Here is a 22,570-nt window from a genome sequence, read left to right as displayed (position 1 = left end):
GTCTCAAATTTCGGCAACATCAGACAATAAATGCGCTTTTTATGGCCCAAAGAACCTAAAACCGAGAGATCGGTCTATATGGCAGCTATATCCAAATCTGCTCCGAACTGGGCCAAACTGATGAAGGATGTCGAAGGGCCTAACACAAGTCACTGTCCCAAATTTCAGCAAAATCGGATAATAAATGTGGATTTATGGGCCTAAGACCCTAAATCGGAGGATCGGTATATATGGCAGCTATATCCAAATCTGGACCGAGCTGGGCCAAATTAAAGAAGGATGTCGAAGGGCCCAACACAGCTTACTGTCCCAAATTTTAGCAAAATCGGATAATAAATGTGGCTTTTATGAGCCTAAGACCCTAAATCGGAGGATCGGCCTATATGACAGCTATATCCATATCTGAACCGATCTAGGCCAAATTGACGAAGGATGTCGAAGGGCCTAACACAACTCACTGTCCCAAATTTCAGCAATATCGGATAAGAAAGGTGGCTTTTATGAGCCTAAGACTACATATGGCAGGTATATCCAAATCTGAACCGATCTGCGCCAAATTGACGAAGGATGTCGAAGGGATAAGAAATGTTGCTTTTATGGGTCTAAGACCCTAAATCGGCCGATTGGTCTATATGGGGGCTATATCAAGATATAGTACGATATAGCCTATCTTCGAACTTAACCTGCTTATGGACAAAAAAAGGATCTGTGCAAAGTTTCAGCTCAATATCTGTTTTTTAACACTGTAGCGTGATTTCAACAGACAGACCGACAGACATGTCCAGATCGTCTTAGACTTTTAAGCTGATCAAGAATATATATACTTTATACGGTCGGAAATGGATATTTTAATGTATTGCAAACGGAATGACAAAATGAATATACCCCCATCCTTCGGTGGTGGGTATAAACTTTGGAAAGTGTTTTCTGCAAGGTTAAACAATTTTAATATGAAATCAGCAAAGAGTTTCTATTGATATCAATAAACTTATTTCTCTATGGTAAATACCACAACAAATGGCAGCGGCATACTCCACCCAACTCACCCAACTGCTTGATGAAAGCACTCCTTGTTCCAATGATTTAATAGCGCAGTGGCAAACTATTGCCCACTTCATGGGAAATGACGCGAAATCCGTACTTGGGTACCAGAAGCCTCCTCCAAGAAACCCATAGTACGACCAAGAGTGTCGAGATGCTACTGAAGCCAAGAATGTTGCATATAGAGCAACCCTGCAATCAGTAGCAACGCCCCAGATGAAGGACAGGTATCGGGAGAAAAGAAGAGAGGAGAAACGTCTATTGCGTGTGAGCGAATTGAGATGCACAGAAGTCAGAATGAAGTCCGGAAATTCTACCAAAGAATTAAACCGATGGCTTTGGTGCAGGCTCGTCCTGCTGCAGAGTCAAAGACGGAAATCTGGTAACTGACACAGATAACATGCTGGAAAGAGCATTTTACCCAAATGCTAGTGTCCGATGTTGGCGGCGAAGAGGATACCGCAGAACCAATCCCTGATGATGGTATAGAATGTTTACCTACCAATCAGAATGAGGTCCAAGTAGCAGTGACCCGACTAAAGAACAACAAGGCAGACGGAGCCGACAGGTTACCCGCTGAACTATTTAAGACCGGAGGCTACACACTGATAAGGCGTATGCATCAGCTTGTCTGCGCATATCCGATGATTGGAACATCAGTATACTATGTCCCGTACACAAGAAAGGAGACAAGACGGAATGTGCCAACTACAAAGGAATAAGTATCCTCCCCATCGCATACAAGATACTCTCGAACGTACTGTGTCAAAGATTAAAGCCTAAAGTCAATGAGATAATTGGGCCCAATGCGGCTTTAGATACGCGTTTCTCAGTAAGAATAGGAAAGAATCTCTCCGAACCATTTAATACCAAATGAGGTTTCAGACAAGGATACAGCCTATCGTGTGATCTATTTAATATCCTGCTGGGGAAGATTATACGAGATGCAGATGTGAATAGATATGGCACACTAAACACATGCTACGACATCGATATCATAGGTCGGTCTCCGGAAGTAGTAACTGCAGCCTTTGAAAGAATCGAAAGAGAGTCAGTGAAAATAGGTCCGGCTGTAAATGGAGATAAGACGAAATGGATGGCTTCAACTGCCAACACGCCTTGCACAACCGAGCAGATGAAGAAAATGAAGGAAGTTGGGAACCACAACTTTGAGAGAGTCAGTAAATTTATCTACCTCGGTTGGGAACCACAACTTTGAGACAGTCAGTAAATTTATCTACCTCGGCATCGCCGTAACCGAAACGAATGACACCAGTTTTGAGATTAAGCGAAGAATAATACTGGCAAACAGATGCTACTTTGGACTAAGTAAGCAGTTTAAAAACAAGGCCACCAGTTTGCGTTAATGGAGAATATAGGCGACGTATGAACCACGAGCTGTATGACGACGATAGCATAGTAGCACGTATCAAAATACAACGGCTTCTTTGGCTAGGTCATGTTGTCAGAATAGATGAAGAAGCTCCAGCAAAGAAGTCTTTTGATGGCAAAAACGGTGGTACACGCAAACCGGGAAGACCAAAAGTCCGATGTATAGATCAAGTGGTGGGAGACATCTCGAAATTTGGTATCAGAGATTTTAGAATGAGCACAGAAGATCGTGGCGCTTGGAATGCTATTCTACGTTCGGCTAGTGGAACAAATATTCTGTCATAGCCAATTAAAGTAAAGTGAAGTAAATACCAAATATTTTCAAGGTTTCATAGGTTCTTCTAGCTTTATATTTTCATACCTTGTTTTGGTTAATCCTAAACTAATCATCGAATTTGTACTCTACCCTCATAAACTTTTCCCTTGCGCTCAATATTGATATTATCAGGCTTACATACCCACTTGAAGTATTTTGGCATTCCTCAGGGGCTTAACTTTATACTTCTACTAGCTGATCGGGGCCCGCTCCGCTGCGCCTTCTTTGGAATATTTATTTTTTAATTGGAATATTTATTTTCGAAGATCTTTGAGTGAAATACCATGTTAACTTGACGAAAAGTTTAACAATATAAGTGCCTTTATCTGAATCCCATATGGTCTTTATTGGTCTACTGATTTAAGTTAGGATGTAAGGTGTACTCCATTCTTAAAATACTTCATTTCAGCCCGATATTCTCATGATGTCTGATTTAGTGGTGTATTCGGGGGAGAGGTGGTCCCCCAGATACTTGGCCCTGAAAAAATATCAGCATCGTGCTCTTCTCTCATATACCATTTATTTAAACCCCATATTGCCATTGGCTTAAGAGGAGTTTACAGGATGAGGCTTCCCCCAAACACATGGCCCCAAAATGGTTATCAAATTCGATTTATAATCTCAAATACCTTTCATTTGAGCCACATATTGGCATGGTTGAAAAATGTTTTCACTTTGGGGGTGTTTTGGGAAAGGGGTGATGCCCTAAATACATGGTAATACATTTGGATATCCAATTCGTATTCTACTCCCAAATACTTTTATTTGAGCCCCATATTGCGATGGTCACTAAAAAATTGCTGTTTGTGGGGTATTTTGGGGAAGGGTAGACCCCCAGAAAATTGGTCCCGAAAATGGGTATCAATTCTTGCTCTACCCCCCAATACCTTTCATTTAAGCTCCACATTGACATGGTCGGTAAATATGCCCGATTAAGGGTTGTTTTCGTTTTCTGGTCTCATTTAAACTCCTTATTGCAAAAATCAGCAAATATGTCAGGTTTGGGTCATTGGCCCTAAAAACTATGAATATTTAGTTCGACTCTCTTTAAGACCCAAATTGTCTTGGTGAGCAAATATGTACTATTTGGGGGTTGTTATGGTGGTGGGACGTCCGCTAGACAGTTGGCCCCTAATGTTGATATCAGACACGTGGTCTACTCCCACATACCTTCAATTTGAGCCCCATATTTCCATAGTCAGCAAACATGACCGGCTTGGGGGTTGTTTTGGGGGATGGGCGGGCACTCATTGAGTTGACCTTGAAAATATATATCAGATTCGTGTTCCACTTTAAAAACCCTCTTATATATACTTACTATTTGGGTGTTGTTGTGGGGGTGAGGTGGCCCCATAGACACTTTTCCCAAATATTGATATCAAATTCGTGCTTTACTCCCAAAGAGCTTTCATTTGAGCCCCATATTGCTATGGTCCTAAATTTTTCCTCTATGGGGGATGTTTTTAGTTAGAGACGGCCCCCAAACATTTGGTCCCATAATTGGATAACAGATTCATATTCTACATTCAAATATCTTATATTTAAGCCCCATATTCCCATGGTCAGTAAATAAGTCCAGTATGGGGGTTGTTTTTTAGTTTAGTTTAGTTATCAGATTCGTATTCTACTCGCAAATACCTTTCATTTGAGTCCCATATTAAGCCTTAAGCAATTGGTAGATATCGGCGATGGGTTTTTACCTGAAAAATTGGGTATTGGATATTTACCCAATAAATATCCAAGCATTAGGTATTTACCTGGTAGAAACCTATATATAGCAATTGGCTTACCTACCTACATTTCAAATAGGGCGACGCACATCATACTCCCACAACACCCTCACCTAAATAGTGATAATCCTCCTTACATACGCCAGTTGTTTCTCTAACTCTCACTTCCACATTCCATTCGCACATATAACGAATGCTTAATTAAAAGGCAACAACAATTTGCTGTGTTACTGCTTCTTTTATTGATAATTGATTCCTCATATGAATGACTTATCTTTTCGAAAAATTAATTTTTATACATGTTCTGCACATCTCTGGAAAAATATCTTTCTATTGATGGCAATTTCATTAAAAACTATCCAGCCGTTATATGCACCACAATCTCGCCTTCAAAGTATATATGAATTAATTTGTTTAAACAAATTTTAGGAAAGTTAGGCTTAGAAGGCACTGTTCCAAAAAAGGCGAAAATTAAGGCAAAACTACGAAATTTAATCGAAAAAGTAGGATGACGTAATCAAATGATTACAAGTGCCCCATCATATACAAATAACCCGAAACACGCATACTCAAACGCAAGACATGAACTATTGATGACCGTCGATGGTATGATATTTCAGAGCACTGCGTCAAAAAGAGCTAAATCAGATTGTTGTTGGTCCCATTATTCGCAAACTATTGTTGGAAAGTAACTTATTCGAAAATTGTCCATGAATGGTACCTTGTCTGGCAAAGAAACAGTCAGTTAAGTTTGCTAAAAGATATCGATTGGCTGATAAAAAAGGAGGAACTTACTGTGAACCGACGAATGTCAACTTGTATTATTTGATAGAACAGGGTCTAGGCAGACGTTTGCCGGTCTTGCCTAAACATAATATAAATCACAATTTACAAAAAGACAGTCAAAAATGGTTGGGCATAACCCAGCAAATAATATTGCACCCCCGGATGCAATAGTGTAAGTTAAAGCCATCGTGACATTAGCATGCACAGTTGCTTCCAGCATGCATGATTCTTGTAGGCGATGTCCCACTTAAATGCGATTGTTTAAAGATCCAAAATGCGCATCTTGTTTAAGGTAATGTAATGTTGAAACCATTTCACATAGTTTAGCGCTTCTTGTTTAACGTCAAAAATTCAACATTAGCAGCACATATGTAATTTGCCTTTTTCGTGCAAAGTATAGTTTTAATTAAAACGACATTTCCTATGAATAATCACCCAGAAAATATAACGTTTTTATTATATCAATATTAATTTATTGTCATTAAAAATAAATCGTCAATATACATACATTCATGAAAGGTATTCTATGTACCTTTAATTCAAGTGCAATCCTAAGTAACAAATATTAATAAATTATCTTATTTAAATTATATTTTATGAGTTGAATAGAGCATGTTGCAAAATACTCCATTTTAAAAAGTCAGTCAATGTATCAACACTCCTATTATTTTGATCAGTCAAATTTGGCTATATCCAATTCTGAGCCGATTTTTCAAATTTCAAGAGGCTGAAAAAAATTCCTGGTTCAAAATTAAAGACGATCGGATGAAAATTACGACCAGTAGGGTATAAGACGGTGTAGATTCTAATCTTCTCCATACCACTATGGACATACACCTCAGCAAATAATCGGCTTGTTGTGCGCTATAAATTCGTAACGTAACCACGGACGGATCAATACCAGGAAGTTTGTGCAAGCCATACTGAACTCCTTCCTACTGACTTTAAGTAATAGCATAGATTTTTCACCATACGATTCCCCATATAGTCTATTCGTCGTTCTACCGACCATTTTACTGTACCCCAGTGCTATTTGTGTATTCGTTGACTACGGTCTTAACTCGGACTAGGTCGCCCCGAAGGGATTCGCATTCACCAAGCTTAGTTTGCGTCTGCAATGGCTCGGCACCTAAACGATGCGGATCACGAAATTCTCAGAGTAGGTGTTTATCTTATTCTTACACTCCAAGACTACACGTTACCTTACCGTCCTTATTGTTATAGACCTAAGGCCAGCTTACTATCCGTAAAGATTTTTACGGTCGACATCCTCGAGGTAACACCTCACGAATTCAGCGAACACGCGGATCTCCGCCTGCTGGACAGTGGTGCGTTAAGGCAGTCGGAAATAGGAGCCAAGTAATAACTGCTCCCAAAAGAGGTGTCGCGCCGCGGCATTCCGTTAAAACTCGGTTATAACAAGTTAAAAGGCGTTAAGTTCGGCCGGGCCGAACTTTGGATATCCACCACCCCGGGTATATATGTAAACCACCTTTCATCAAAATCCGGTGAATATTGCATACCTTATAACCCATAGCAGTTATAACGAAATATGTACTGATTTGGACCAAATACAAATAAGTACAAGCCATTGTTCAATTGTGTATAACAAAATATTGGTCTTTTTAGTAGCTATATCTAAAAATAAACCGATGTCGAAAAGCCTAACATAAGTCACTGTGTCAAATTTCAGTAAAATCGGATTATAAATGCGCCTTTTTTGGGGCCAAGGCTTTAAATCGAGATATCGGTCTATATTGCAGCTATATGCAAAGCTAGATCGATCTAGACCAAATTGCAGAAATATGTGGAGGGTCTTAACTTAACTCTCTGTCCCAAATGTCGGCAACATCCGACAATAAATGCGCCTTTTATGGCCCCAAAACCTGAAACCGAGAGATCGGTCTATATGGCAGCTATATCCAAATCTCAAACGATCTGTGCCATATTGCAGTAGTAGGTCAAGAGGCTTAACATAGCTCACTGTTCCAAATTTCGGCGACATCGGGCAATAAATGCGCCCTTTATGGGCACAAAACCTTAAATCGAGGGATCGGTCTATATGGCAGCTATACCCACATCTGATCCGATGTGTTCCGAAGGATGTCGAAATGCCCAAGATATCTTATTGTCCGAAATTTCAGCAAAATCGGATAATAAATGTGGCTTTTATGGGCCTAAGACTCTAAATCGGAGGATCGGTCTATATGGCAGCTATAACTAAATCTGGACCGATCTGTGCCAAATTGACGAAGGATTTCGAAGGGCCTAACACAAGTCACTGTCCCAAATTTCAGCAAAATCGGCTAATAAATGTGGCTTTTATGGCCCCAAAACCTGAAACCGAGAGATCGGTCTATATGGCAGCTATATCCAAATCTCAACCGATCTGTGCCATATTGCAGAAGTATGTCAAGGGGCTTTACATAGCTCACTGTTCTTAATTTCGGCGACATTGGACAATAAATGCGCCTTTTATAGGCCCAAAACCTTAAATCGAGGGATCGGTCTATATGGCAGCTATACCCACATTTGATCCCATGTGTTCCGAAGGATGTCGAAATGCCCAAGATATCTTACTGTCCCAAATTTCAGCAAAATCGGATAATAAATGTGGCTTTTATGGGCCTAAGACTCTAAATCGGAGGATCGGTCTATATGGCAGCTATATGCAAATCTGGACCGATCTGTGCCAAATTGACGAAGGTTGTCGAAGAGCCTAACGCAAATCACTGTCCCAAATTTCAGCAAAAGCGGATTACAAATGTGGCTTTTATTGGCCTAAGACCCTAAATCGGCCGATCGGTCTATATGGGGGCTATATCAAGATATAGTCCGATATAGCCCATCTTCGAACTTAACCTGCTTATGAACAAAAAAGAATCTGTGCAATGTTTCAGCTCCATATCTCTATTTTTAAAGACTGTAGCGTGATTTCAACAGAAAGACGGACAGACGGAAGGACATGTCTAGATCGTCTTAGATTTTAACGCTGATCATTTTCAATTTTTTGCATGTTAGGACGAAGATCATTAAATTTCATAATTTTTGTTTGTTTCTCTTTCTAGAGGAACTCAATAATCGGAGATTTTCTTTGCAATTGGAAAGGAATGCCAGAATTCGCAAATCGCACTAACCACTATGGGTTTCGTTTCGTCTTTGGTTAGAAGACTTTTCCACCATATTAGGTGTGAGCTCGTCTCGAAAGAAAAACAAACAAAATTTGTGAAATTTAATAATCTTCGCCCCAACAGGCAAAAAAAAAACTTGAAAATGAAAAGATTCGATAGAGCCCGGCCGGGATTCATACCTGGGAACACGGTGCAACAGCGAGAGCATTTGCCGTTATCTAGCGTTCGAAGCCATCAATACAACTTCCAACAGATGGAAGCATTGTAATTCTCGCAGAAAAAAGGTCTGTCATTACACGAAAACACATGCATTGGAAAAAAGTACAGCTAATAGACAGGGTTGTCCAGCGTGGTTAATGTATCATAGAGGTGTTTTCGCAATAAATACGATTCAAATACAACATACCAACACACGGCCCTTGAAGCCATCACACCTAATATGTTTGAAGAGTCTTCTAACCAAAGACGAAACGCGTCCCATAGTGATTAATGTTTGTTGCGTTCTCTGGCTTTCCTTTTCCATATGCAAAGAAAACCTCCGATCATTGAGCTCGTGTAGAAAGAGAAACAAATAAAAAGGTTTTGGAATTTCTTTAGAACAAACAAATCTGTTTTATTGGGGAAGTATTATTTTTAAAATAACTGTGTAACATTTCCCTCCATGTTTGAACATAAGTCGTGACTTTGCCATTGTTTCATGTAAAAATCACTTCATTAGTGATAAAACGTTTAGCGACTTCGTCTTTCGTAAAGAATGGCTCTTACAGTCAAAAATTAAAAAAAAAATGCTAACCCAAAAGTGTGTCGCTAACGGCAAAAGATGCCTTGTTACAGAAAAAATTTATTCGTTGATTTATAAATATCTTGTGTCTTTTCCATTTGGTGAAGAGTGTGATCGTAGGAAGACGTACGCTTAAAAGATTTTTTTCATTGAGTAACGGTCAATCAACGGAAAAGTGTACATAAGATCGTCTCATGCTATAAAGGAAAAATTTTGTTTGGAAATAAAGAAATGCATAACCTCAATTTTTTTCCTGTTGACTCCAATAAGCAAAATACGAAATATTGTGGCGATCGGTTAAAGATATCATTTGCCGTCATGTCGTCCAAAGTTAGATGTAGGTCCAAGGATGAATTTGGTTAACTAAGTACACACAAATAACGTTTTATTAAAACACAAATTGTACCTTGCACCACTACTGTGCCTGTCATAAATATTATGGGTGGACTCAGAAATTTCTCTTGATTTGGCTTAGCCATGTCCGCCTATCCGCATATCAATTTTGTGCCTTTTTTTCTTCTGTTAGTTTTTTTAATCAAGGTGGGGGTTCGCATATGTTACCCAATCATCACGAACTTTTTCACATTTTTTTTTTACAAACTGTGTATTTGTCTCAAATTTTTGCAGGCATTTAGCACAATAGATGTAATTTTATCATAAACAAAGTCCTTACGTTTGCCACCAAAGAAGTTTAGCTGACGAAAATTTCCTTATGTCTGATGAATTATTTTTTTGCGTGTACTAATTTTGTATGCCTATGGACCGGATATTTAAATGGCATAATTTCTCCATCGCCGTCCACCAACCTACTGAGACCTAAAGTAGTATGGGCCCATTCAAACTCTTATACAGCCAGTGGTCTAACCGTGGATTCAGGCTCCTGGATATGTTACTTCCAGTTATATTTTCTCAAATTGGTCCACTTTCATCTTCCCGTAAACAGGCAGATCCCAGCCTTATTTTTGTTTACATTGATACCTATTGGTCAAGCCTAGTCGCATGCCATCTCCAATATCCTTTTGTTATTTCTGTAATGCTGAATCTGATTCCTGCCCTTAGGAATATTTTAACATCTTCCGCATACCCTCCTCAGCCGGGATCCGTTGTAGACTTTTTGTGATGATCACCCATAGGAGTGGATATAAACTGCGCCCCTTTGGGGTGCATTGTCCCCTATTTACCCTCACCCACAATTCATTTATGTAGCTTATACTGTCTCTGGGGACTCGGTCCACGCAGTGTTTCGAACTTAACATTGTTAAATGCCCTTTCAATATCAATGAATACCGCTAAAGTGAACACTTTACATCTAAGGATTCTTCTATTTTATGCACAAGCTGATTGTGTAAGAGAAACTCACAACATGGGACAGAATTTAAAATATACAAAATTGTGTAGATCCTCTCCCTATAAGCCGCGAAATTTGGAGCTATATATATATATATACATTTTTGTCCAATTTTCGTCTGTGTGATAACAAAACCCACAGTTTTAGTTCGATTTGAAGTTGTGCAAATCTTTACTGTTATTATATTCTTCAAATGTGCCTGATTTTGACTAAATCGGTTCAGATTTGGATATAGCTCCCATATATAGTTTTGAGCACAGAATCTACAATTTTATTCCGATGTCCAAGAAGGAACAAATTTAATTAAATAACACAAGTAAAAGCGTGCTAAGTTCGGCCGGGCCGAATCTTATGTACCCTCCACCATGGATCGCATTTGTCGAGTTCTTTTCCCGGCATCTCTTCTTAGGCAGAAAAGGATATAAGAAAAGATTTGCTCTGCTATTAGAGCGATATCAAGATATGGTCCGGTTTGGACCACAATTAAATTATATGTTGGAGACCTGTGTAAAATGTCAGCCAATTCGAATAAGAATAGCGCCCTTTGGGGGCTTAAAAAGTAAAATAGAGAGATCGATTTATTGGGTTGCCCAAAAAGTAACTACGGATTTTTCATATAGTGACAATTTTTTCACAGCTTGTGACTCTGTAATTGCATTCTTTCTTCTGTCAGTTATCAGCTGTTACCTTTAGCTTGCTTTAGAAAAAAAAGTGCAAAAAAGTATATTTGATTAAAGTTCATTCTAAGTTTTATTAAAAATGCATTTACTTTCTTTTAAAAAATCCGCAATTACTTTTTGGGCAACCCATTATATGGGGGCTGTATCAGGCAATAGACCGATTCAGACCATAATAAACACGTATATTGACGGTCATGAGCGGATCCGTTGTACAAAATTTCAGGCAAATCGGATAATAAGTGCGACCTCTAGAGGCTCAAGAAGTCAAGATCCCAGATTGGTTTATATGGCAGCTATATCGGGTTATGAACCGATTTGAACTTTATTTGACACAGTTGTGGAAAGTAAGAATAAAATACGTCATGCAAAATTTCAGCCAAATCGGATAGGAATTGCTCCCTCTAGAAGTTGAAGAAGTCAAGTCATCAGATCGGTCCATAACCTGATATAGCTGTCATATAAACCGGTCTTCGGTCTTGACTTCTTGAGTCTCTAGAGTGCGCAATTCTTATCCGATTAGGATGAAATTTTGCAGGACGTGTTTTGTTATGATATCCAACAACAGTGCTAAGTATGGTTTAAATCGGTCCATAACCTGATATAACTGCCATATAAACCGATCTTGGGTCTTGACTTCTTGAGCCTCTAGAGTGCGCAATTCTTATCCGATTGGAATAAAATTTTGCACGACGTGTTTTGTTATGACATCGAACAAATGTGTTAAGTATGGTTTAAATCGATCTATAACCTGATATAGCTGCCATATAAACCGATCTTGGGTCTTGACTTCTTGAGCCTCTAGAGGTCGCAATTCTTATCCGATTGGAATAAAATTTCGCTCGACGTGTTTTGTTATGACATCCAACATATGTGTTAAGTATGGTTTAAGTCGATCCATAACCTGATATAGCTGTCATATAAACCGATCTTGGGTCTTGAATTCTTGAGCCTCTAGAGTGCGCAATTCTTATCCGATTGGAATGAAATTTTGCACGATGTGTTTTGTTATGATATCCACCAACTGTGCTAAGTATGGTTCAAATCGGTCAATGACCTGATATAGCTGTCATATAAACAGATCTGGGACTTGAATTTTTGAGCTTCTAGAGGGCGCAATTCCTATCCGATTTGGCTGAAATTTTGCATGACGTATTTTATCTTAACTTTCAACAACTGTGTCAAATAAGGTTTAAATCGGTTCATAACCTGATATAGCTGCCATATACACCGATCTGGGATCTTGACTTCTTGAGCCTCTAGAGATCGCAATTATTATCCGATTTGCCCGAAATTTTGTACGACGGATCATCTCTTGACCATCAACATACGTATTTATTATGGTCTGAATCGGTCTATAGCCCGATACAGCTCCCATATTAATCGATTTCTCTATTTTACATCTTGAGCCCCAAAGGGCACAATTCTTATTTGAATTGGCTGAAATTTTACACAGGTCTCCAACATATAATTTAATTGTGGTCCAAACCGGACCCTATCTTGATATCGCTCTAATAGCATAGCAAATCTTTTCTTTTATCCTTTTTTGCCTAAGAAGAGATGCCGGGAAAAGAACTCGACAAATGCGACCCATGGTGGAGGGTATATAAGATTCGGCCCGGCCGAACTTAGCACGCTTTTACTTGTTTGGTCTACGAATTTATGTTTGGATGTAAGGTGTACTCCATTCTTAAAATACTTTATTTCAGCCCGATATTCTCATGATATCTAATTTAGGGGTATTTTCGGGGGTGAGGTGGTCCTCAGACACTTGGGGCTGAAAAAATGTAAGCATCGTGCTCTTCTCTCTAATACCATTGTTTTAAACCCCATATCACAATTGGTTTTGAGGAGAGTTTACAGGATGAGGCGACCCCCAAACACATATTCCCAAGATTGGTTATCAAATTCGTTTTCTAATCTAAATTACGACACATTGACATGGTCGGTAAATATGCCCGATTTAGGGGTGTTTTGGGGAGTGGGGTCGTCCCCCAAACGCTAAGCCCTGAAAATATATCAGCAACGTGCTCTATTCTCATATATTTGAACCCCATATTGCCATTGGCCATAAAATTGGATATCAAACTCGTTTTCTAATCTCAAATACCATTCACTTAAACCCCTTATTGAAAAAGCTAGCAAATATGTCCGGTTTGGGGTATGGGCCCTAAAAACTATGTTGTCTGCTACTGAGACCTCGACTGGTGAAGCGGCTGCGCCAGGCTTCACTAGGCAACAGATGACAGGCCAGCAGGGGCTTTTGACGAAGACAACTGGAACGAGTCTTAACGACAAGGCCGAACCTATTTTATCTTCGCGTGCCTATAATTTGTCTAGGCCATCGGCCTTGTCTAGCAAACCAATACGCTCTTTAAGAGGTTGGAGTAATAAGAGGCACATCGCTCTCAGGTTTATTGAGAGGCTTGGTGCGAATGATCCCAAGACTCTCACCGATAAGGAGAGAGACTCCCTTAAATAGGCCGGGAGATTCGCTGAACGACCTACACCAAAGGCTATAAGGCTAGAATCGGAAACGACACCAAAAGACTGCGGTTATCTGGAGGTCATCCCATGCCCAAAAGAACTTAGAGGAACAATAGTAATATAGGTCCAAGGACCTTTAAATAATGTCGCTAAGAACAGTTTGGTAATGGTGTATACTCCGATTTCTTCTCGACCAAAGGCACATGCTTGGATTCCTTCAGATCCTGAATCCATACTTGGGAGACTAAGGGACTGTAATACAAATCTTTCAACCACCGACTGGAAGATTGGACGAGGCTCAACAAGTCCAAAGGAGTTGTGTCCTACGGATTCAGCAATTTGAAGCTGAAGGTCTATAGAAGCGGTGGGGTTGGGGAATCAGGGGATGACTCAGAGGTTGTTGCTAAACCCATGTCTGAGGAACTCTCATCCACATTTTTGAAGTCTGGAGGATTACAGGAGACTGGAAATCCCCCTACCACAATCGAGACAGGAGGGGATGGCATCGAAACGGGACCCGACAATACCTGTGTGGGTGAGTCATCCGGTTGAACTGGGCTCAAGGTGTGTGCCAACGGGGAAGGACCGAATTCAAAAAGCACTTCGACAGCAGCAACTAGTGAAGCATTCAAAAAGGGATCGTCCACACCGCAAGTATCCGGTGCCCCTCATCATGACAAGATCGGACGAATCTTGTGAGGATGAACTCCTAGCGGGCTCAGAAGACGAGGTTAACGCAACAGTAATTGAAATTCTGAATCCTTCCTATGGTCCGGCTTCTGCAGATAAATCTCCACCATTGCAAGACTTCTGATGGCATGAGGATTTGACGTGGAACCATGGGTGTGTGGAGGAATGGTTCGTGGACCAAAAATTCGTGGACTTAAACTTATCAAGGAAACGGGGAATGGAAGACACAGAGCCTGTATTCTTGCAAAGGGTAGTCTAAATGTTTTTTTCTTCCGTCGCTAAGCACTGAAGATTCAGCAGTAGCCAGTCTTGAAATAAGTAAATCTCATTACTGGTTGGCTTTCCTATGTATGGGACATGATTCAGAGATGCCGCCTTCAAGTCTTATGTTGCTCGTTGAAGCAGATTCTGCAGGGAAAAATAGCCTGTAGGAAGTGATGCTAATGGACATCACCAGACATGGGAAAGTTCTGACGTAATCGAAAGGGTTGAGCTGCTTATCGAATATAAAAGTTGACTTTATATTCGATAAGCAGCTATAGGAAAGTTCAAAAACACATAAAATTCAGAAAAATTCATGAAAGCTTTTTATTCTATAGTATGATCCATATACTTTGATGTGTGAAGATTGTTTCATGCAAATGTTGTCCGTGACTGCGCCTCAAATGGTCCCTCCGCTTAGTCCAATTTTGGAAAGCTTTTTATTCTATAGTATGATCCATATACTTTGATGTGTGAAGATTGTTTCATGCAAATGTTGTCCGTGATTGCGCCTCAAATGGTCCCTCCGCTTAGTCCAATTTTGGCATACCCTTTATAACATTTTGGCCGGTATCTCACGTATAAATGCTTCAATGTTGTCTTCCAATGCGTTAATTGAAGCGGGCTTGTCTGTATAGACATGAGCTTTAACATAGCCCCACAAAAAAGGTATAAGGCGTTAAATAGTACGATCTAGGCGTCCAATTGACCGGTCCCGAACATGAAATAAAATGGTCACCGGACTCGCTTCTCAATATTCCATCCATATTTACGCTTGCTGTGTAGTATGTTGCACCGTCTTGTTGAAACCACACGTCATGCAAGTCAAGCTTTTGCATTTAGGGTAAAAAAAGTTAGATATCATCTCACGATAGCGCTCATCATTCGCAGTTACCTTACGATTCGCATCATCTTTGAAGAAGTACGGTCCAATGATGCCACCTGTCCAAAATCCGCTCCAAACTGTGACTTTTTGTACCCTCCACCATAGGATGGGGGTATACTTTTTTCGCCATTATGTTTGCAACTCCTCGTAACATTCGTCTAAGACCCCATAAAGTATATATATTTTCGATCGTCATGACATTTTAAGTCGATTTAGCCGTGTCCCCCTTCCGTCCGCCTGTCTGTCGAAAGCACGCTAACTTCCGAAGGAGTAAAGCTAGCCGCTAGAAATTTTGCACAAATACTTCTTTTTAGTGTTGGCCGGTTGGGATTGTAAGTGGAATATATCGGTCCATGTTTTGATATAGCTGCCATATAAACCGATCTTGGATTTTGACTTTTTGAGCCACAAGAGGGCACAATTCGTATCCAATTTGGCTGAAATGCATGAGGTGTTTTATTATGACTGCCAACAACTGTGCCAAGTATGGTTGAAATCGGTCCATAACCTGATATAGCTGTCATATAAACCTATCTGGGATCTTGACTTCTTGAGCGTTTAGAGGTCGCAATTCTTATCCGATTTGGCACGACGTGTTTTGTTATTACTTCTAAAAGCTGTGCCAAATATGGTTCAAATTGATTCATAACCTGAATAGCTGCCATTTAAACCGATCGGGGATCTTGCCTTCTTCAGTTTCCAGAGGGCGTAATTATTATCCGATTTAGCTGAAATTTTCTACAAAGGCTTCTCCCATGACCTTCAACATACTTGTCTAATATGGTCCAAATCGGTCTATAGCCTGATACAGCTAGCATATAAACTGATCTTTCTACTTTACTTCTTAAGTCCCTAAATGGCGCAATCCTTACTCGAATTATGGTCTCCAACATTCAACTCAGTTATGGCCCGTTGTACAATAACTTGATGTAGCTCCATTATTATAGCAGTTATTTTCTTTTATCCTTTGTTTGCCTAAAAAGAGATATGGGGAAAAGAACTCGACAAATGCGATCTATGGGTATATAAGATTCGGCGCGACCGAACTTAGCAAGCTTTTACTTGTTCCGGGTACATTGGCAGCTCTTGCAATGCTTCACTCCGCAATCGACAATTCTGCTTATTTAAGTACCCATTGAGCCAAAAATTAGCTTCGTCGTAAACTGGAAGAAGCGCGCGATGAACTTTCTTAACAGTGCACGTATTTTGATAGTAAAATTCAATAATTTGCAAACGTTGTTTCTTTGCAGGACGAATGTTAAATTATAGACCAAACTGAAGATGTTTGACAGTGAAACAAAACACGAAACGATAATGACTAAAAAAATCACACTTTATTATAAAATGCAATCTGGCGATTTGTAAAAAAGGGAATAAACCGTCCTTATTTACCAAGAACAAAAAAGAGGTACTAGATATTACCTTTGTATCGGAAGATCTAAGTGAAAGGATATGCAACTGGGAAGTGTAGGATGATCACGGCTTCTCTGATCATCGGTATAGTAGTTTTAGCCTTAAAGAAAACACTGCAGAAGCGGTGTCAAAAGCCGCCCTCGACTGTCGCAGATCTCTCGACGAGATGGCTAAACAGTTCAAAATCCACCTGTTCTGGATGCCGGGCCACAGAGATCCCAGGGAATTGTAAGCGGGCGAGCTTGCGAGATAAGGAATTCTAGGGGAACTGGAATTTGTGGGTATGCCTCTAGCGACATGTAAGCTAAGTCTTCAAGATCAGGCCCGAAAGGCAACGTATGATAGGTGGTCACAAAGGGGGACTTGAGAACTTGTTTGATTTAGCGGATGTGACCGTTTGCAAGTTGTTGGGCTTTTTAAAGCCATCTGGATGGTTCAACGGTAGGAACTAGAAGGTATCTTCCGTCTCCTGTTCCTGAAGGAAGGAAGAAGGAAGAAGAAGGAACATCATCAGAGGACGGACGTGTAAAAGTAGGCACCTTTCAAACGGCAAAAAAATAAGGTAAACAAGCCGAGATTCCCTTTGTTTCGCACTTCAAAACACACCCCTTCAAAGTCGTCACCGGATTCATAAGGAAGAACCTCTTGTAAAGTTCGTGGTGAGCCGATAATTTGTTTTCTTTTATCAACAAATTTTCATAAATATTGTCACTCAAAATACAAAACAACGAGTAGACAAACACCGACACAACAAATAAGCATATCAGCTGACCTTATCCAACCAAGTTTAGTGATGGTAATCTACCGATAACAACAAAGCAAAAGTTATCGATATCTAATCTACTGCGATCGATAGCATTACCATTCATTGGCAGGGTTCGGAAATATGCAAGATAATTTTCAAACACCCAAGAGGAAACACAACGAAATATCATCGCCAGAAAAACCAAAGTCATCAACATCAAACATGGAGCCAACTGAACTCATAAAACTTATAAAAGAAACTATTAACTCCAATTTAGACGAAAAGCTCAAATCGCTACCTACGAAAGCAGACATAGAAGACATAAAATGCGAGATAATTGCTATCAGCACTGATATAAATGCACTGAAGTCAGAGAATCAGAGTCTGAAAGAAGAGCTAAGTAAAGTGAAAATAGAAAATAGTCAGTATAAAAAGGATATTACTTGGCTAGAAAATCAAATCAGGTCAAGTAAGTTATTTATTAAAGGCCTACCAAGTGCAAAAAATCCAAAAGAAGAGGTGCAAAAACTGTTCAGAGAAAAATTAAACGTAACGGCAAGTACGAAAAATGTCCGCAAAGTTTTTGACCGAAACGGAAAAATGGCAGTTATAGCCGAACTTGAGAACGAAGATGCTCTACAACAGATATTTCGAAATACAAAACAATTGTCGGGCTCTGATATCTCTATTGAACGTGATATGATACCAAACAAGCAACAGCACAAAAAGGCTTTTCTTATTCCTCGAAAACAAATTTTAGCGGTTAGCAAACAGCATAAAGTTGTTGTAAGAGAAGACAAGCTAAAAATAAAAGACCGTTGGTTTAAATGGAATTCCGATCACAAACTTGTATCTGGCAACGCTGATGGAGAAAAAGAACTTGTCAAATTATATGGGGAGGATATAAAAACTATTTGTTTAAATTATTATCAACTTAATGATGATTCGTATCCAAAAAACTAATAAATAATACACAAGCGATTAAACCGTATAATATTTCGATTTTATCGTACAACATTAATGGCCTAGAAAATAAGTATTTGTACCCAACTTTTTTTCAATATATCAAACAATTTGAGATTCTTATATTATTGGAAACGCACCTTGAACCGAACAAAATAAAAAGAGCAAAATCATATTTCAGCGGGTTTGATTTATTTTTTAAGCATGCGACACGCATTCATAAAGGGTGATTTTTTTGAGGTTAGGATTTTCATGCATTAGTATTTGACAGATCACGTGGGATTTCAGACATGGTGTCAAAGAGAAAGATGCTCAGTATGCTTTGACATTTCATCATGAATAGACTTACTAACGAGCAACGCTTGCAAATCATTGAATTTTATTACCAAAATCAGTGTTCGGTTCGAAATGTGTTCATTCACCGTAACGTTGCGTCCAACAGCATCTTTGAAAAAATACGGTCCAATGATTCCACCAGCGTACAAACCACACCAAACAGTGCATTTTTCGGGATGCATGGGCAGTTCTTGAACGGCTTCTGGTTGCTCTTCACTCCAAATGCGGCAATTTTGCTTATTTACGTAGCCATTCAACCAGAAATGAGCCTCATCGCTGAACAAAATTTGTCAAAATTTGAACACATTTCGAACCGAACACTGATTTTGGTATAAAATTCAATGATTTGCAAGCGTTGCTCGTTAGTAAGTCTATTCATGATGAAATGTCAAAGCATACTGAGCATCTTTCTCTTTGACACCATGTCTGAAATCCCACGTGATCTGTCAAATACTAATGCATGAAAATCCTAACCTCAAAAAAATCACCCTTTAGATACGGCAGAGCAATTGGAGGCTGTTTGATCGGTATAAGCAAACATCTACACGATACTGGTATTTCGTATGAAGTTATTGATATAGGGGAAACCCCGCTTTTAAAATTGTACACAATGGAAAATACTTACAGCGTAATACCTCAATACTTAAGACCTGCCAATTGGGACAATGACTTTGAAAAACTGGCAAAGTATTTTCAAGACATAGAAATACAAAACCCTATACTCATAGGTGATTTTAATGTCCGAATCGGAGAAACAAACCAGAATATCGGAGAAATATATAAAAGTAGCTTTTTCTCAGGATATGATTGCAGAAAATCAAGAGATAAAACTGTAAATCAAAAAGGTGTTAAATTTATACAACTATGTGATAATTATAACATGCTTATTTTGAATGGAATAACGAAGGGTGATGAGGATGGAAAATTGACATACATTACGACATTGGGTGAGTCAGTAAACGACATATGCGCGGTATCTAAGGAAATTTTGGGAAAGATTGAAGAGTTCAGAGTGGAAGATAAAGTATGGTCAGATCATTTCCCTATCCTGACGAAAATAAATATTGAACCCACTTCACGAACGGGGGAAAAGATGTCTCTATTGCCAAAATTGATATGGAAAGATGAAGAAAAGGATAATTATCAAAGAAAGATAAATGAAAGTATACGTAATATCGCTGGTGTAAATCACATCAACCTCAACGATATTAACCAAATAATAGTGAAATCCGCTTCAAAATTGATTATTCACAAAAAGCCTTTTGAGCCGAAAAATAAATGGTACAACAAAAACTGTAATAATGCAAGAATGAAAAGTTTTAAGCTCTTAAAGGTGTACAGGACAACAAGGAATTTGGAAGACAAGAGACGATATATAGTCGCACAAAAAGAGTACAAAACTGTATGCAGTACCAATAAATCCGTGTATTACAATACAATAGCCAACAAATTAAATAACACCAAAAACTCCAAAGAATGGTGGAAAATGGCGAAAGAAATTCGTAACCAATGTAACCTCGTGGGCTCAAATATTACCCCAGATGCCTTTAAATCCTATTATGAAAACTTATTAAATAAATCTCAAGAGACCACTCTTATTCACTATGCTCCCCCTTATAAAAATGATATGGATCTCGATAGGCACTTTACGATGTCGGAACTGCAGAAAATGCTAGTGAAAGTTAAAAGAAATAAGGCACCCGGCGAGGATAGGATGCCATATGAGTTCTTCATAAACGGCACCGAAGAGTTTAATAGTCTGCTGTTAAGAATATACAATACCATTTATTCGAGTGGGGAAATTGATCCTGTATTCACAAAAACTATTATTTACCCAATTCATAAGAAAGGTGATCTAAACGAGCCGTCAAACTACAGGGGCATTTCATTTATGAATTGTGTGGCGAAGTTATTTATGGGTCTTATAAATGAAAGGCTATATAATTGGGTTGAAAACTATCAAATTCTTACAGAATACCAAGCTGGATTTCGGAAAAATTATTCAACGGTTGATAATATATACAATCTGGCCTCGATCGTCCACTTGAAATTGGCAGAGAGGAAAAAAGTATATTGTTTTTTTATCGATTTCAAGGCAGCTTTTGACAATATATCAAGGCAAGCCCTTATATATAAACTATTTAGAATGGGTGTATCATATAAAATGGTCTCAATAATAGAGAAAATATACAGCAACACGCAGTCAGCAGTATGGAACGGCAGGGAGCTATCTGAATACTTCGAAACAACCAAAGGCGTAAAACAAGGATGTCTTTTATCGCCGTTATTATTTGCCCTCTATGTAAATGACCTGCACGAGTTCATCGAAGGTGGTTTGTTTGTGGAAAATATTAACATCCGACTTCTCTTGTATGTAGATGATATCGTTTTCCTAGCAGATGACATAAAAGTACTACAGAAAATGATAGATAATCTGGAAATATACTGCAAAATGTGGAGTTTGGAAGTAAACCTAGCTAAATCCGAAATTATGGTCTTTAGAAATGGAGGAAAATTAAGCAAATACGAAAGGTGGATGTACAACGGCAGAGAAATTAAGATCTCCAACGAGTTCAAATATCTAGGGGTAGTCTTTACTCCGAAAATGAAGTTCAACAAACATGTACAAACCAGAAACAATGAAGCAAAAAACGCTATTAATGCCACATGGAACCAATTCATTGGAAGAGCAGATATAGATATGAATTCTAAATGGAAATTATTTTTAGCCGTTTGTAGATCTATACAAACATATGCTGCCGAAATTTGGGGTTTTTCACACTTCGAAGAGATTAATGCACTCCAAGAATATTTTCTGAAGCGAATACTTAGGGTACCAAGTTTTACACCAAATTATGTACTAATGCTGGAAACGGAAGTAGAAGACTCACAAATATACACGCTGGGAAAACATTTAAACTATTTGGGGCGAATTTTGTATTACTATACACAAAACAGGCTCACAAATCAACTATCGGAGATTATATACCAAAAAAATATATTTTGGGTAACAGAATTAAAAGACTTATCTCGAAGCCTACACGTTCAATGGCCACAAACGATGTCTTCACAAGGCAATTGGAACACTTTCTGCAATGATTTATTAAGTGGTATGAAACAACGATTGCATGAAGAAAGACTGTATAGAAAACAATTCAGCCAGAGCTGGCGGATATATAGATATTTAAACCCAAGCAGATCCCATCTTTACCTAAACAGAAAGTACTCTCAAGCGGAAATCGTGTGGATATTTAAAGCGCGCAGTGGAATGATCCCTCTAGGGTGTAACAGTTTTGATCCCGATGTCTTAAATAAAGAATGTAAATTGTGTAACATGCATGAAATTGAAACAATGCAACATTTTCTGGGCATCTGTCCTATACTTCGGGAATTTAGAATGATATCATTCGGAAAGCCGATATTGAACGATGAGGAAATAATCAACATTCTTGATGGTACAGAAGAAGAAAATTGGCACAAATTAATAAATTATCTCGAAATGAGCTATAAATATAGGCAACTTTTAATAAATGAATTCAATTAAATAAGCAAATGCTTATATAATGCGACAGACGTATTTTATATTG

At 38.9% G+C, this 22,570-nt stretch overlaps 2 protein-coding genes across 4 annotated transcripts in view; both read left to right on the top strand.

Moving 5' to 3' along the window:
• LOC106091999 (serine/threonine-protein kinase BRSK1) overlaps positions 1-22,570 on the top strand; it is a 267,761-nt gene that overhangs the window by 60,635 nt on the left and 184,556 nt on the right. The window lies entirely within an intron of this gene.
• The window catches only part of LOC131996812 (uncharacterized), a 31,862-nt gene continuing 29,155 nt past the window's right edge, over positions 19,864-22,570 (top strand). Inside the window, exon 1 of the mRNA XM_059366794.1 lies at positions 19,864-20,891. Coding sequence (XP_059222777.1) covers positions 19,864-20,891 — 1,028 coding nt within the window. The remainder of the gene's footprint in view (positions 20,892-22,570) is intronic.

Source organism: Stomoxys calcitrans, chromosome 1 (assembly GCF_963082655.1).
Source record: "Stomoxys calcitrans chromosome 1, idStoCalc2.1, whole genome shotgun sequence".
Classification (NCBI taxonomy): domain Eukaryota; kingdom Metazoa; phylum Arthropoda; class Insecta; order Diptera; family Muscidae; genus Stomoxys; species Stomoxys calcitrans.
This window is presented reverse-complemented; position numbering and strand designations above follow the sequence as displayed.